The sequence below is a fragment of the Lynx canadensis genome, chromosome D2 (assembly GCF_007474595.2).
Source record: "Lynx canadensis isolate LIC74 chromosome D2, mLynCan4.pri.v2, whole genome shotgun sequence".
Classification (NCBI taxonomy): Eukaryota; Metazoa; Chordata; class Mammalia; order Carnivora; family Felidae; genus Lynx; species Lynx canadensis.
Window position 1 is genome coordinate 28,745,970 of NC_044313.2, and position 16,273 is coordinate 28,762,242.

Consider the following 16,273-nt stretch of genomic DNA (forward strand, 5'->3'; position numbering starts at 1 on the left):
TTTTAATAGGCAGCCTGTCCCTTGCTTCTCTAGTTCTAGGTATGTATGTGTTTATTTATTTTGTTTTTATTTATTTTGAGAGAGAGAGAGCAGGGGAGGGGCAGAAAGAGAGGGAGAGAATCCCAAGCAGGCTCTGTGCTGTGAGTGCAGAGCCTGACATAGGACTTGGAACTCATGAGCCGTGAGATCGTGACCTGGACCAAAATCACAAGTCAGACGCTTAATCAACTGAGCCAGTTGCCCCTATTTTATTTATTTATTTATTTACTTACTTACTTACTTATTTTAAGGAGGCTTCATACCCAGCATGGAGCCCAGTGTAGGGCTTGAATTCCCAACCATGAGATCAGGACCTCTCTTGAGCTGAGATCAAGAGGCAGACTTAACCGACTAAGTCACCCAGATACCCCTCTAGTTCTAGAAGGTTTTAATCAATGAAACATTTATTGGATACCTGTTGCTTAGAATATTGAGCTAGATGGTAAGATCAGAAACCCTTAACAAAGGCATTACAAGAATGCTTATCTGGGAGGTGAACACTGCAAGCCATCCAAGCATTGAAATGATTATTAAAGAAATTTATTGTTTAGATGACTGCATATTTTCTAAATGTCACTGTAATAATTGATAAGAGATCTGTGTTCGGGTGTGGCCAGTTTATGGTGTGGCTGGGGTGACGTCAGGGTAGCCTGATGCATGTAATACAGGCAGGTGTTCTGACTCAGTACAGTAAATTATAGTGAGATCTCTTCAGACTTGTTTCTGATGCATGGGTTGACTATTTTTTTTACTGGGTCACACCTTTTCAGAGTGGAATGGCGATTGTAAATGGTATACATTTCATTTTCTAATTCCAGCAATATTACGAAAAGCTAAGAAAATCAATCCAGAAAATGGGCTGGAACAAGTTGTTTTAACTTCGTTTTGCTTTCTGGAAGTTAAAATAGCTAAGCTTTGCTAATATTATATGCCTAGAACAGACGAGGTCCCAGACATTTGTAGGTAATAAAAGTCCTATGAACAGTACAGGTAAGTACATTTATTGAAGGGAGAGGGCAGAGTGGTCTTGTTTTAATGAAGGCTTGAAATCCTATTTACCACTTCCCATTTCCACTGTTACTACCTTCGTAACCTTAGGCCTCCAGTTTCCTAACCACTTGGCTTCTTTGCCTCCATTCTAAGCCATTTTGCAGCCATTTTGGCCCTAAAGTACTGTTTTCCCACACTTCTCTGCCCAAGGCTACAGGGCCCCGGGATCCTCATCTCCCTTGTCCGGTTTTGGTCCCACTAGGCTTTGAGCTTACAGGATTACTGTCCAACCTACTTTAATATGCTACATTTATTTCCCTTGTGTTCATCTCATTCCCATCTCTACTCTTTAACTTTGCCTTTTTTGTTTTGGGTAATATATGCACATGATCCATAACTTGAAAGAACAGAAGACTGCAGTACAAAAGAAAGTCTTTCTGTTCTCTAGTCATTCAGCTCCCTCTCCCTGAAGAAAAACTGCATGCAAGCCTTTCAAAATCTGGGCCTGGCCAAACCTGTTATACCACTCCTTTCCATCACTCGGGCTTCAAGAAAGGTGCAATACTCTTTGAGCTACCTGGATGACCCCCTTCCCCCAAACAGACACACACTCGGCGTGCTTATTCTGTTTCTATTGGGATGGCCTTCATAAAGCCCTCACTGGATCAATATTCTGGCACATTAATCGGTGCTCAGAAAAACACCTGAAGGATGAAAGATGTGGTCAGATTGAGTATCTTCCTCTTCTGAACTTGTACAATACTTTTATTGCAACAGGTCTATTGCTCCTGAATTCGTGCAGGACCCGTGCCTGAAGCATGTGGTTGTCACAAGGTATAAACCACAAAAGGACAAACGGAGCAGCTACCACAGAGAGCACGGGAGTGGATTTCTGCACAAGAACAAACTGACCAATCCCTCGTCCCAGGCGCCCTGTCCTTCCCTCTATATCTCTGCTTCCTCCACACTGCGGACTTCCCTTCTCTTTCATAGCAGGAAACCAGCATTGCACAGAGAGGAGCGCAAGAACCTCCGCAGGCGGGCGGCCGGGAGAATTTTGTCCCGCCCGCTCCCCGTCTCCTAGTGGCGCGGGGAGAGTTACGTCGGCGTGCGTGGCTGCGCAGCCGCAGTGCCGGGCGAGTGGGCGGGGCCGGCTGTTGGCGGCGGTTGGCGCGGCCCGGGAGGCGGCTGCACGTGCAGGCGGGGGCGATGCGTCACTGATCCGTGAGGCGCGGCCTTAGGGTCGGCCTCCCCCTGGAGTCTGCGGCTGGCCCCTTCTCAGTTAGTGCCTTCCGCCAAGGTTGGGGGTGGGTGCAGCGGCCGTTGAGATTGGGGGTGTCAGGACGCTCACCGAGTAGGGGCGGCCCGCGGCCCGTTTCGGGCGGAGGGGTTGGCGAGGGAGAAGTAGGCTGTGTGAGGAGGGAAGTATGCGAGAAAAGGGGCACAGAACTCTCTGGCTCGCCCTGCGGAAGGAGGCCGGGTCTCCGGAGACAGGGTGGAAATTGTGGGGGGGGGGGTGGCGTCGGTACTCACGAGGCTGGGGATCCTTTCCTCCCCCATCTAGGAGGAACAAGGATGAATATGACTCAAGCCCGGGTTCTGGTGGCCGCAGTGGTGGGTCTGGTGGTTGTCCTTCTCTACGCCTCCATCCACAAGATCGAGGAAGGACACTTGGCTGTGTACTACAGGTGAGCAGCGTGTGCAGTCAGTTCAGATTCCGGAGTAGGTTGAAAGGGGACTCCCGTTAAGCGTGAGTCTACGAAGTTGTCCCCTCTTGCAGCATCGGGGAGCTCTCCAGTCCTAGGAAGTGATTTTCGTCCCAGCCCTAGGGGAGGATGAGGGTCAAGCACCCTCTAAGTATTGGACAGTTTTAGTGCTCTCTGCATTTTGTGCAGAGGTTCAGATTTTCTACATTTATTCCTAATAGACCGCAAACTCAATTATTTGTGGGAAAAACGAAGAAGGAAGAAAGGCAGTAGTCGCTCCACTGTGACTGAAGAGGTAGATAAGTCATTGTTATATTCCATACAGCTGTACAGGCTTTTAGTTTGTAGTCACAGATGCCATTTAGAAACTCTGCTCTTGTTTGTGGTCGTTTCTTCGATTTTTTCCCCCTGATAGCCCATAGTGACTGGTTTTGGCTTAGGAGGCCATGATGACCATGACAGTTGTTATATCTCTGGAACTTGAAAGACATAAATATAGCATTGATGGGCCATCCTCCTCCCACCTTACCCTTTCTTTTCAAATTGAGGAAAGGAGTAGCGTGGGATGTGTTGCTGTCTAATTGAGATGGAATAGCTTTTCCTTCAATGTAGTTACGACCAGTTCCTTTTGATGTAGACCGAGGACAATTTGGAGAAATTGCAATAATGTATTTGAAGGAACTTCAACTTTACTTTCAGATCCATCGAATCTTAGAAACGGTCTTTCCTGTGAAGTGCTAGTTTCAAATACAATTTTAGTGATAGGTCTTAGCAGATGGAGATCTAGCATAACAAATGACAGATTAATTCATATTTCCATCTGGTTCAGCGTTGTCTTCCTAATGGTAAAACCAAGGAAGGAACATTTCAAGGTATGGCTCTCAAAGAATTAGAGACAGACTTCAGTTCATTTTTTCTTATTTGTTATGAATTATTTGCAGACTTATTAATGTTTTCAAGATAAGAAGCCAGGTTCTATGAATTTACTATTCACTATGTAAACAGGACTTCTTTTTTATACCTGCCTGCCAAGTGCCTCCTTTTTAGAATTTCCAAGATGTACTTTCATATTTCTCACATTTCAGAATTTGGTGAACAAGCCCACACTTATATACTATCTGTTTATAGTTTTATCCTTTCACCCTTCATCTTTTCCATGCCAAGTTTTTGTTGTTATTTTTAACACAGACTTTATGCCTCCAGTGTTTTAATATAGGTAGGTAGAAAAAAAGAGTCTTGAGCCTCAGAAATTTTCTCTTTATTTGAAAGTTTGTGTTATGTTCTTTTTTCAACCTGGTGATGAAATGTATTATGTTTTAATAGGGCTCATGTTATGTACAGTTAAAGTACAGCAACTGAAAGCCATTAGAATTTTTTTCACAATTATTTCTCAGAAGCTTAAAGATGAGGGAGGATCCTTTGTACCGAGAGCAGTGCTAGAGACCCAGAGGTATCCTTGTTTGAGCTTATGAAACAAAGTGTAACATTGGCAGTTTAATTTGATCTTTTTTCACCTTTGGCAGATATTTTAGAGACCAGTAATTGTTCCTCATGAGCAACTCATATTAGTGAGGCTTTAGTAGGTCCATAGCATGAGTAAGAGTGAATATTTATTATAGCATTTTAGATTTGGAAAGAGGATTTCTGTCTTTATAATCTTGTCAAATTGAAACATCTTTTTGCAGGGGAGGAGCTTTACTAACTAGCCCCAGTGGACCAGGCTATCATATCATGTTGCCTTTCATTACTACGTTCAGATCTGTGCAGGTGAGTGATTCCTAGGGAAGCCCCCACGCTGGGTAGACAAGTGTGACAGGAATAGTTACCACATTCATGGGTGGAGGTGGATTTCCTTATTGCTTAAGCAAATGGTATTTATTTAAAAGCAGGAGTTACAAAGTTCAGAGTACAACTGTCACAGCACAAGTTCTGGTTTTGAACCACCTCACTCTCTCGAAGTGTGTTAGAAGTATGAGCCAGGCAACTTGGAAGGACCCACCTCCCCCATCTATATAGTGGTATGCAGCATGTTTTTTGTTTCTCATGTCAAAGTAAAATAGGACTTTGAAACACAGAAGTACAAACCAGTGATTACTTGGTTTAGAAAGGTGTTTGGTTTCCATAGAGACCAGTTCCTGGGCCACTGTTAACCAGGAGGATCTGAATTTTTACACACAACTTTTCTGCCTGGGACGTTAAGCACAATTTTATATGGAACCTTTTTGAGTGTTTTATTTTGACAGCATCCCAGAATATTTGAAATAAGCATCTGTCCGTTGAAAACAGTATCTTGGCTATGGGAGACACTTAGTAAATATCTTTTGTTATAACAAGATGAAAAAACAGGATTAGATTGTGCCTACTTTTGCAAGCTCAGTGTGATCATACATCTTTGGATTCAGAAGTTTGTGTAGCATCTGCTGTTAATTTTTCCAGAACTCAGGAAAACTCAATGTTTTTAATCTTGTAATTTAAGTCTAGGCTTCCTTCTAGTGAGAGTTTCATTACGAATACTTAAAAACTCCAGATTTCCTTCCAGTTCCCTTTTAGATGGCTTTGGGCAAGAATTGTGTCCATTGAAGTGAAATGTAGTGTTCTTCTCCTAGTCAGACTTATTTCCATATTGTTTTCCCTTGTTTATTTTTTCATTCTTACCTTGGTTCATGTTGTCGCCTCTTCTCTCACCAACTCTCCTTCATTACTGCTCTCCTATCTCAATCTTGCTAGCCTTTTAAAGTCTCACTGCAAATCCTTCTTCTAATCTATAGCTCCTAAAGTCTGTATGGTAAATTTTGGCTCTTAGTCATGTTTCCTTTAGTAATGTTGTTTGTACTTTCAAAGTTGCTTTGTGTATTTTCTTTCCAGAGAGTCGCCAAACTTCCTGAAGGCAGAGGTTGTAACACATTTGTATTTCTGACCTTTCTGCTTATGAAAGTTTTTAAATTGAGCTGATTTCTTAGGAAGCAGTATGGTGTAGTGAACATGGGGCCAGAAACCTGGAGACTTAGGTAATGGCTCTGGCTCTGGCACTAATTGGTTACATGACTTTGCAAAAATGACTTAACCATTGTTATTCCTCCATGAGAGAAGGGGTTTTAATTACATGACCTCAACAACAGCCCAGTCAGTAATGATGTTATCAATGGCATTATCAGACCCTTAGAGATAAGGAGCTTTTTAAAAATCTTGTTCAAAGTCAGTCAAATCTGTTTCTGCTTTCTTGGAGCTTAGTATTTTGAGTCATACTGATGCGGAGATATTTAAAAGATACAGACAGTAAACATTAAAACAAATTTAAAGGTTGACTGTATATAGCAGATATGCAGTGTATATGTATATATACATATATAATAATAAATTGTCAAACTATTAAGACGTGAAATTTGTAAAAAGATTTTAGTGTAAACTAATATACATCTACAAAATATTAAAGGCTGGATCCATTGTGGCTAAATAGTAGTGCTCTTTCTTCATAAGGGACACAATAACATTCTAGGAAAGGATTGCATTAATAAAACTTTTAAGAAACTGTTCTTATAAGAACAAGACATTTATTTTTAGGAATTTTTGGAACGCATGAGAAGACAACCTGTATAAACAAGTGGCTTAACGAACTTGGCAGTTGAAAGGAATGTATAAGTAGCATCTCGGGAAATGTGAAATCCTGTATATGAAATAAAAAGAAAAAAAGCTATGCTTAGGGAAATATAAAAACTTTCAGCCTTTAAAGTATATTACATAACTAAAGACTTAAAATTTTTTTTTCTATGTTTATTTATTTTTGATAGAACATAAGGCAGGGGAGGAGAAGGGAGAGAGGGAGACAAAGAGTCTGAAGCAGGCTCCAGGCTCTGAGCTGTCAGCACAGAGCTCGACATGGGGCCCGAACCCACAGACCATGAGATCATGACCTAAGCTGAAGTCAGTTGCCCAACCGACTGAGCCACCCAGGCGCCCCTAAAAAGACTTAAAATAAATATTCATACTGGGAAGATGATAATTTTGGAGATAATTTAAAAGAACTATAAAAGGACATGAAGATAGGATATTGAGGATTTAATGTTTGGACTCTTTCCTAGTTCTTTAAGGTTAGAGAATATCCTCTAGGTTTGTTTTTTGTTAAATTTTTTTAATGCGAATGCATACACGTCTGGGAGGGGCAGAGAGAGGGAGACACAGAATCTGAAGCAGGCTCCAGGCTCCAAGCTGTCAGCACAGAGCCGGACCCCGGGCTCGAACTCATAAACTGTGAGATCATGACCTGAGCCAAAGTTGGACACTTAACCGATTGAGCCACCCAGGTGCCCCTATCCTCTAGGTTTAAATAGGGATGTATATTAAGAGTTGACGTGGAGGGGCGCCTGGGTGGCGCAGTTGGTTGAGCGTCCAACTTCAGCCAGGTCGCGATCTCGCGGTCCGTGAGTTCGAGCCCCGCGTCAGGCTCTGGGCTGATGGCTCGGAGCCTGGAGCCTGTTTCCGATTCTGTGTCTCCCCTTCTCTCTGCCCCTCCCCGTTCATGCTCTGTCTCTCTCTGTCCCAAAATAAATAAAAAACGTTGAAAAAAAAAATTAAAAAAAAGAGTTGACATGGAATATGGAAATTGAATTTGGTTAATGTTTTGAAGGAAATAAATTGAACTCCTCTCTTCACCTCCCCTCACTGTGCCTAGAACCTGTCACTAATGTTTACCGTCACCCTAATCTCCCAACCCTAGGGTTGTATTCTATTCTTTTCTCCCCTGGAATGTTATATGCAACCAGTTATTACATCCTTCCTCTGTTAGGTCTCCTGGACTGACAGCTTTCAATTTCCATGGCCTTTACTACATTAACTTAAATAAATCAATACTTTAGCTTCCCAGCTGGTTTTTCTACCTCCAGATAAGATGGATAATGAGGACTGCATCACATATAAGCACAGAAATTAGGAAAAAACATATTTTGAAAGGTTCATTTGGTGGCTATATGTTAGATGAGCTAGGAAGAGCCCAAGCCCACCAGTGAACATTTAGGGCCCACTGTCTAATTTCACATTCTCTTCTCAGAATTTGCACTCTCCTCTATATCGCCCCTTTTGCTCCAGGCAAGCCAGCTTGCTTCCTATCATTATACATGTGGTTTGTCCTCAGTTGTGTGTATTTGATAGGATAGCTCCTTTTTTAAGTTTTTGAAGCTTTATTAAACATTTCAAACAACTGTGAAACAAACACACCAGAAATAAAGCTCTAGAATAGCAGTCCAGATGTTCCTCAAGTGTAGCCTCATGGTCCCATTTCCTAGATGGACTGCCTCCCTTCGCACTCAGGCAAGAGAAAGATGGATGGTTTGGACTGGAAAGACAGCAATGTTGGTCCCTATGGGCAGGGCCAGGAGAAAGTGTCATTTGCCAATACTTGTTACTTAAGCGCAGAGGAAGCAAAAAGCCAGTGACCGTCACAAGGTCTTCCTGTGTGTTCTTCATAATGTACAGTCTATATGCTCAGGACTGAAGAAGCTCCTGGCACGAGGAGCTATTGAACCTAAGATGTGTTCTTATTTCTCTTCCTCTAGACGTGGCTTATAAATACTTCACCTCGGAGAGCTTTCCAAACTATTATTCTACTCTTTATCACTTACCTAGCAATTCAGTTTATAATCTGTTATTGTGTACATGTCATCAATTGCTTTATGAGGATTTTATGTCTTATGTGGGATTGTGAGCTTTTAGAAACAAAGATCATGCTTCCTTTTTTGTTTGTATTCCATAAAGTAATATGTTGCTGTATTCTTAAATAAGGTTCAGTGTGTCCAGAATATGCAGTGGAATTAAAGTTCAGAGCAGAAGTCCTAATGGTAGTATCCTTGTAGGTAAGCCATGTAGTTTGCAATCCTAGGCCAGCTCCAGGCAAATAAGGGACTCTGAGAGACTAAACACTGAAACTTTCTAAGGGTGCCTTTTTTTTTTTTTTTTTTGGCCCCAGCTCCCACCCCCAATCAACCTTCCCACTCTGGGTTGTCCATATGCATCTTGATTGGGACATTAGCTATAAAATATTTTGTTTTATTTTTCATATCTACTAGGATGCAAAAAGAAATTACTCTGATAGCTAATCTTTGGGGACTGAAATTGTAATGGAGCTCTTCTGTACTTACCTCTTAGCAGTTCTCTGTAGGTTTTCTTCTGGGACCAGTAGTTCTTTGACAGTATGTGTCCTGAGTATTCATGAAATATTTTTTTTTTCCTCAGACAACACTACAAACTGATGAAGTTAAAAATGTGCCTTGCGGAACAAGGTAAGCTTTTCCCCTTGCTTACTAACCTCTCTTTAATTCAGATGGAGTTTCTGTCCACAAACTGTGATTACTTAAACTAATCTTTCAGATAGACATGATAGTAACCCAGGAGGATTTCTTTTCTGAGCATTATTTGAGTAAAGCTGTGTCTCCAAGCTTTCCATCTTAGAAGCCATTTGGTACTGGAAAAAGTAGTTTCGGAACTGGCAGACCTAACTTCATACATCAGCACTGCCCTGTGTGCTTTGTTGACTTTTTTCTTAATAGACTTTATTTTTTAGAGCACTTATAGTTTGATAGCTAAGCAAAAGGACAGAGAGTTCCCATATACTCCTTCTTCCCATACATGCTTTTATGGATTTAGTTAGGCTTAGTTTTCTTGTTTGTAAAAGTTGGGTAATAAGACCTATCTTGCAGGGTTATTGTGAGGATTAGGATTAGTGTATATAAAGTGCCTAACCAGCACTTGACTCAGAGTACGTACTCAATAACAAATAGTTCGAATGAAATCATCTCACTTTCTTGTCATCTGTACTACTAAATGCTATCTAATTAGAGTTTCTGGTTCATGAGGTCTGGAATGAGGCTCAAGAATTTGCATTTCTTAAAATTTTTTTTTTTTCAACGTTTATTTATTTTTGGGACAGAGAGAGACAGAGCATGAACGGGGGAGGGGCAGAGAGAGAGGGAAACACAGAAACGGAAGCAGGCTCCAGGCTCTGAGCCATCAGCCCAGAGCCTGACGCGGGGCTCGAACTCGCGGAGCGCGAGATCGTGACCTGGCTGAAGTCGGACGCTTAACCGACTGCGCCACCCAGGCGCCCAAGAATTTGCATTTCTAGCAGAAGTTTCCAGGTGATACTGCTGCTGCTGGTCTGGGGACCTTACTTTGAAAGTCTCTGCCCTAAAGAGTTTTAGGGACAGAACAGCAAGCAAAGCCTAAATTATTTCTAGAGTATAATCAGAACATTGAATTGTGTAACAAAAAAAAAAAGAGTGTAAAATTCAAGGTATTTTTTTAAATGCCCTATTTGAAATGACTGTCAGTATTACAAGCCTGTAAAAGAGGCTTGGCCATCTCTGGATGGACAGAAATGCTTGTAAAAAAAGGGAGAATTTCCCTCTGTTTTAAGTTTATATATTTGATATCAGGTTCTTCCTAGATCTCTCTGTAACTCTCTCTTATGGATTTCCTTTAGAGAGGACTCAAAATTGGCAGCTGATGAGATTTGGGGTAAATTTTATCTTCATGCTTCCCTTATTTTCTCAGATTTTTTTCTGTGAGCAGGTATTACCTTTTATATCAGAAAGAAAATGTCCTTGTAAGTTGTTAGGAAGACTTAGTTGTTTAGTTTCAAAATCTCTAACTTCATGAATCTTAAATTGAGATTCACATGTACCTCAGGGTCTGTGCTAATAGGCCAGGAAGTACAGGAAGCCATTACTTAACAAGACCTATCTTTCTGCAGTGTCAACTTTACTTGAGGGTTTGAGGAGAAAGTCTTTTTTCATATTAGAATAAATACAGTTTAAAAAGATTAAAACTCCTCATGAATTATTAAGATAAGGCAGGAGACCAAAAAAAAAAAAAAAAATGTCAGCCCGTGGCTGGCCTTAATACACCTTGGGGAACCATTTTACTTGGTCCCTTGATGGAAAAGTTTGAGAAGTGTACTGCGTTAGCTGTTGGCTTCAGTTAATAAGGGCAAAGTGCCTAAGTAGCCCTACGTTATACATTTAGTCTTCATGTGAGCTGATTTGATTGCTTCAGTTACAGAGGTGAGACTTGGTTATGAGAGGAGCCAGATTAAATGTGTACAGGGATGTTTGAGTGGTGATTGAGTAGTGGTTATTTTAATTAATGAGTAGTGTATGACTTTAGATTTTCCTAAATTTCTACCATGTGGGATATGTTTGACAATTTGGGAATCTGGGATTATGATAAATTTTATTTAGCTCACACTTTTTCCATTTCTTTGTTTTTAGTGGTGGGGTCATGATCTATATTGACCGAATAGAAGTGGTTAATATGTTGGCCCCCTGTGCAGGTATGGTACCCATATATTCTGTTGTTTTTATAGTTACAATTACAGTATTTATATCTGAAGAGATTCCTTAAGGAATAAAAAGGTAGTTTTAAAGTTTTATGACCTCATTCATTTCTGATATATATAAAAAAATGAGAATCTTTTCCATTTCTGGGAAATGGTGGCAGAAACAGGTCACAAGTCCTAAACAGAGTTGACTTTCTGTAACTTTATGTGTTACTCTTCTCTCATCTGAGTTTTCGAAGAGCAAGATGGTCATTGATTATTTCTAGAGTTTCTAGAAAGTAGCATTTTATCCAGTCAGGATGAGAGAATTTTCTTGCATGCTAAAAATCTGTAACAGATCAGAACACATTGATTTATAACCATAGAAAACTTCTAGTTGAGATTTGCTATAACTTGTAAAGTGATCTGAAAGTTCTCAGTATGGGGAAAACACTTCCTTGGTAAAAGATGAAAAGCCACAGAGATGGAGTGGTTACTATTCAAATCAAAAACTTAGAAGTTATGGAGAAAGATTTGCTTTTTTTTTTTTTTATGGTTGATTTTTTTCCCCCCAATTTTTTTTTTTTTTTTATTGTGGTAAGATACATATAACTTAAAATTTACAGTCTCAAGTATTTTTCAGTGTACAGTTCAGTGGTATTAAATACATTCACAGGGGCGCCTGGCAGGCTCAGTTCATAGAGCATGTGACTCTTGATCTAAGGGTTATAAGTTCAAGCCCCACAGTGGGTGTAGAGATTACTTAAAAATAAAATCTTAAAAAAAAAAATTCACATTGTTGTGCAACCATTAACGCCATCTACCTCTTTTCATCTTGCAAAAATGAAACTACCCATTAAACATTAACTCCCATTTCCCTCTCTCCCCAGCCCCTGACACCTACTGTTCTGTTGTTTTCTGTCTCTATGATTTTGCCTACTCTTAAGTACCTTATAATAAGTGGAACCATAGTATTTGTCTTTTTGTGACTGGCTTATTCACTTAGCATAATGTCCTCAAGGTTCGTCAATGTTGTAACATGTGTCACAATTCCCTTTTTTTCTAAGGCTGAATAATACTTTGTGTATATACCACATTTTGTTTGTCCACTTATCCATTGATGGAAACTTGGAGTGCTTCCACATTGTAGCTATTGTGGATAATACTTCTATGAACACAGGTGTATGTGGGTCTGTTTGAGACTCTGCTTTCATTTGAAAGATCTGCCATTTTATCTTGATCCTTTTTATTAAAATTTGCATGTATGTTGATACGTACAGGATACTGTGTTTGAGAAAAACAGCTTAAAAAGGTGAAGTTAGAGCCTTTTCCCTAAGGGTTTTTTTATTGTACTTCAGAAGACATGATACCAGCACACATATATACATAGATATATGTATGTATTGATGTATGTTGGAATATAAGGTCATGGTAAATTTCATGGCACTGGTACAGGCACAAATAGCAAAAGAATTTCAGAGTAGAGAGCAAGCTGTATTACTGTCAAGTGGATTTGGATTATATTTTTCAGTTATCATTTTCCTTGTCTTTTTTTTCCATCTACTTTCCCTGGTTACAAATCAGTGGAATGGATTATGATTGGAAAAATAGACGAAGGGAATTTATTGCTGGTTCTCTAACCAGAGATAAGGAAACTGTTGGATCAACAGTTCATTTGGTAATGACCAAGCAAATGAGTTAGTCAGCAAGTATTTATTGATGGCCTATCAGTTGTGATCTGGAATCCAGTTATACCTGATATCCTCCGTGGGAAAGCCAGTAGAACTAGTCTTTGGGTCTAAAGGAAGAAAGCAATGTTTTAATAGGTAGAGCATGGATCTGGTGTGATCTAGTATGTGCCCTTAGGCACATTTTTGAAATTCTGTTTCCTATTATGCAAAATTTGGAGGGGTTTTTTGTGGAAATTAAGTGGTAATGTACATAAATTCCCTGATATAAAGCCTGGCCCAGTGAACGTTTGCTTCTTCTCCTTTGAGCCTGGTATCTTTTTACAGCCTTTAAAAACTACCTTTTCGTTGGGGAGGAGATGGGCTACATGGGGAATGGGTACCAAGGAAGGCACTTGAGCACTGTGTGTTATATGTAAGTGATGAATCACTAAATTCTACTCCTGGAACTTACCTTACACTATATGTTATCTAACTAGAATTTAAATAAAAATCTGAGGAAAAACAAAAAATCACCTTTCCAAAATGGTCGTTTGCAGCTGCTTCCTTCTTTTATTTCCACTGTTCTTCAATTGATTCAGGCCCTCTTTACCTCTTAGCTAAACTTTTGCTTTGCAGTAGTTGCCTTATACTTGCCCTGCCCCACAGTTCATCTTCACACTGCTGCCACAGTACAAATGTGATTGTGTCATGCCCTTGTTTGAAAATTTTGACAGTTCCTTATTACCTCCAAGATAATGTAGACTCTTCTTAGTATGGAATTCAAAATTTGCCCATTAGAATTGCAAATGTAGTAATATCTGGAAAATTCAGCACAAGAAATGCTCAATGTTTGTGAATTGTATTTCATGTTTTCACTATTCTGTTGTCACTTTTTCTCATGTATATTATAACTTTTACCTTGGCTGAATTAGAAGGTACATGGGTAAAAATGGATTGTACCTCTCCTTCAGTGTTTGATATCGTGAGGAACTACACTGCAGATTATGACAAGACCTTAATCTTCAATAAAATCCACCATGAACTGAACCAGTTTTGCAGTGCCCATACACTTCAAGAAGTTTACATTGAATTATTTGGTGAGTGTCTTATTTGTTTTAAATATGTGGACGATTAGTTGGAAATCTTAGTCAACTCTGTGGACGCTATAACAATATTAGTAAACATGTTATTTCAGCATTTCTTCTGAATTTATAATAGAGCATTTGTCTTCAAAATATTCTTTATCTGAAGTTTAAAATTTCTTATCATTAAATTAAGCAAATAGTTACTCAAAAGGTATTTTAAGAATGAGAACCATTTTCTGAAATGCACTATGTATAACTTGATAGAGATTAGAAAAGGATCATTATTTATAGACTATATTCTGTTTTTTTACTATGATAATTTAGTGAAAATTAGCTTTGTTGTTATTTTAATAGATAATTTGGGGAAATTTAGTAGAAGTCTGTTTCTTGGTGTTTCCCAAGACCCACCCCCATGTTTGATGATTTGCTAGGAAGACTGACCGGACTCAATATATGTTCTACTCTCACCTAAGATGTATTATAGCAAAAAATATACAAAGTAAAATCCAGAGGAAGCCAGGCACAAGCTTCCAAGAATCTTCTCCCAGTGGAGTCATGCAAGGATACACTTTGGTATTAAACGGTGACAACACATATGAAATGTTGTCTTCTAGGGAAGCTCATTAGATACTTACTGCCCAGAATTTTTATTGGAAGCTAACATATAGGCATCCTCTGCCTAGTACATAACAAAATTCCAGACTCCCAGAAGGAAGGCACATGTTCAGCGTAAACCACATTGGTTGTATAAACAATTTAGGCACAGTGAGTCATTCTTACCAGTTCCTGTAATAGTGGAAATCCTTTCCAAATTCAAGTTCCCAGGTGACAGCCAAAGGCCAACTTACAGACAAGCCTTTCTAAGGATCACAGCTTCAGGACTGCTATGTTAACTCTTTTCTGCACAAGTTACTTTTCATTTGTGATAGTGAAAGCTGTGACCCGTGATTGGGTTGTTGCTGTTGGTTGCTCACTTCTCCCTCCTGGAATTCTTAGTGAATTTCTTACAGGCAGGCATAGGGATGGTTAATCATTTTAGAGATCTACCAATTGATCCCTCATTGATGATTCACAACTACTAGATGTATGAGACAACTGTCCTGATTTGTCACATCACTGGTCATTTTAATAATGGTGAGAGTACTATTGAGGTAGAAAATTTATAAGTTAAAAAGCCAAGTGAAGTGATAGCTTTATTGTCCATTCTTGTGTACTTCAAAGACCTTCTTGGGGCGCCTGGGTGGCGCAGTCGGTTAAGTGTCCGACTTCAGCCAGGTCACGATCTCGCGGTCCGTGAGTTCGAGCCCCGCGTCGGGCTCTGGGCTGATGGCTCAGAGCCTGGAGCATGTTTCCGATTCTGTGTCTCCCTCTCTCTCTGCCCCTCCCCCGTTCATGCTCTGTCTCTCTCTGTCCCAAAAAATAAATAAACGTTGAAAAAAAAAAATTTTTTAAAAAAGACCTTCCCGTGAACTCTCCCCCCTCCCTTTTTATTTAAAAAAAATTTTTTTTAGACATTTATTTATTTATTGTTGAGACACGGGGCGAGACAGAGCATGAGCAGGGGAGGGACAGAGAGAGAGCAAGAGACACAGAATCTGAAGCAGGCTCTAGGCTCTGAGCTGCCAGCACAAAGCCTGACACGGGGTTCAAACCCACAAACCGCAAGATCATGACCTGAGCTGAAGTCAGAGACTTAACCTGCTGAGCCACCCAGGCACCCTTTTTAAATCCAAAATAATGGGCAGAGGTCCATGGAAATGAAATTTAGTTATTTGGAGATTCGGGTTAAGGATTGAGGATAGGAATTTGGTTTTTATGATAATCAGGACACATATTAAGTAACAACACTTAATTAAGATATTAGAGACTTAGAGTCTCCATTTATTGGATAAACAACCTGTTTATCATTTTTCTTCTGATAAACAACCTGTTTATCATCTTTCTTCCTTAATTTCTTTGTTTGACAGTTCTTCGCATCTTCTCCTATACAAAAGGAAAATTAAATATAAGTTTTAAATATATGTAATAATTTATACATTTATAATATGTAGGTAGTTTTGTTTTCATATATATGTGCAGTGGTTTAAGCTTTACAAAAGAACAGTACCATGGAAACTTTAGGTCTAATAGTGATTGGATTTTTTTCAGTGTTAATACAATGAAAAAAATATTTTTTGAGTATCATGAGAATTGTTGTTCTTGGCCTCAAAAACAGATCAAATAGATGAAAATCTGAAGCAAGCTCTGCAGAAAGATTTGAACATCATGGCTCCAGGCCTCACCATACAGGTAAGCCCTTTTCTTAGGGAAAATCTCTAGGAATTTTGAGGGCTTTGAATTTAATTGTTCTTTCATTGGACATTGTTTATTCAGCAGTTATTGAATTGAAGTGCTAAGGTATTTTATAGAATAGCTTTCTCACTTTGACTTTAGGTCTCTGCAAAGTAAAATAGTCTTGTAGCTTACCCTGGGTGTCAT

At 39.6% G+C, this 16,273-nt stretch overlaps 1 protein-coding gene across 3 annotated transcripts in view; it reads left to right on the forward strand.

Annotated features, from left to right (window-relative positions):
• Positions 1 to 2,189: 2,189 nt before the first annotated feature.
• ERLIN1 (ER lipid raft associated 1) overlaps positions 2,190 to 16,273 on the forward strand; it is a 37,064-nt gene continuing 22,980 nt past the window's right edge. Inside the window, exons 1-7 of one of the 3 annotated variants that reach the window (XM_030334712.2) lie at positions 2,190 to 2,310; positions 2,594 to 2,717; positions 4,421 to 4,502; positions 8,961 to 9,007; positions 10,994 to 11,055; positions 13,682 to 13,807; positions 16,011 to 16,084. In XM_030334712.2, the coding sequence (XP_030190572.1) occupies positions 2,605 to 2,717; positions 4,421 to 4,502; positions 8,961 to 9,007; positions 10,994 to 11,055; positions 13,682 to 13,807; positions 16,011 to 16,084 (504 nt within the window). In that variant the 5' untranslated portion in view covers positions 2,190 to 2,310; positions 2,594 to 2,604. Of the gene's footprint in view, positions 2,330 to 2,593; positions 2,718 to 4,420; positions 4,503 to 8,960; positions 9,008 to 10,993; positions 11,056 to 13,681; positions 13,808 to 16,010; positions 16,085 to 16,273 lie in introns of all 3 variants that reach the window. The other 2 variants (XR_003972863.1, XM_030334713.1) reach the window with 2 other exon arrangements.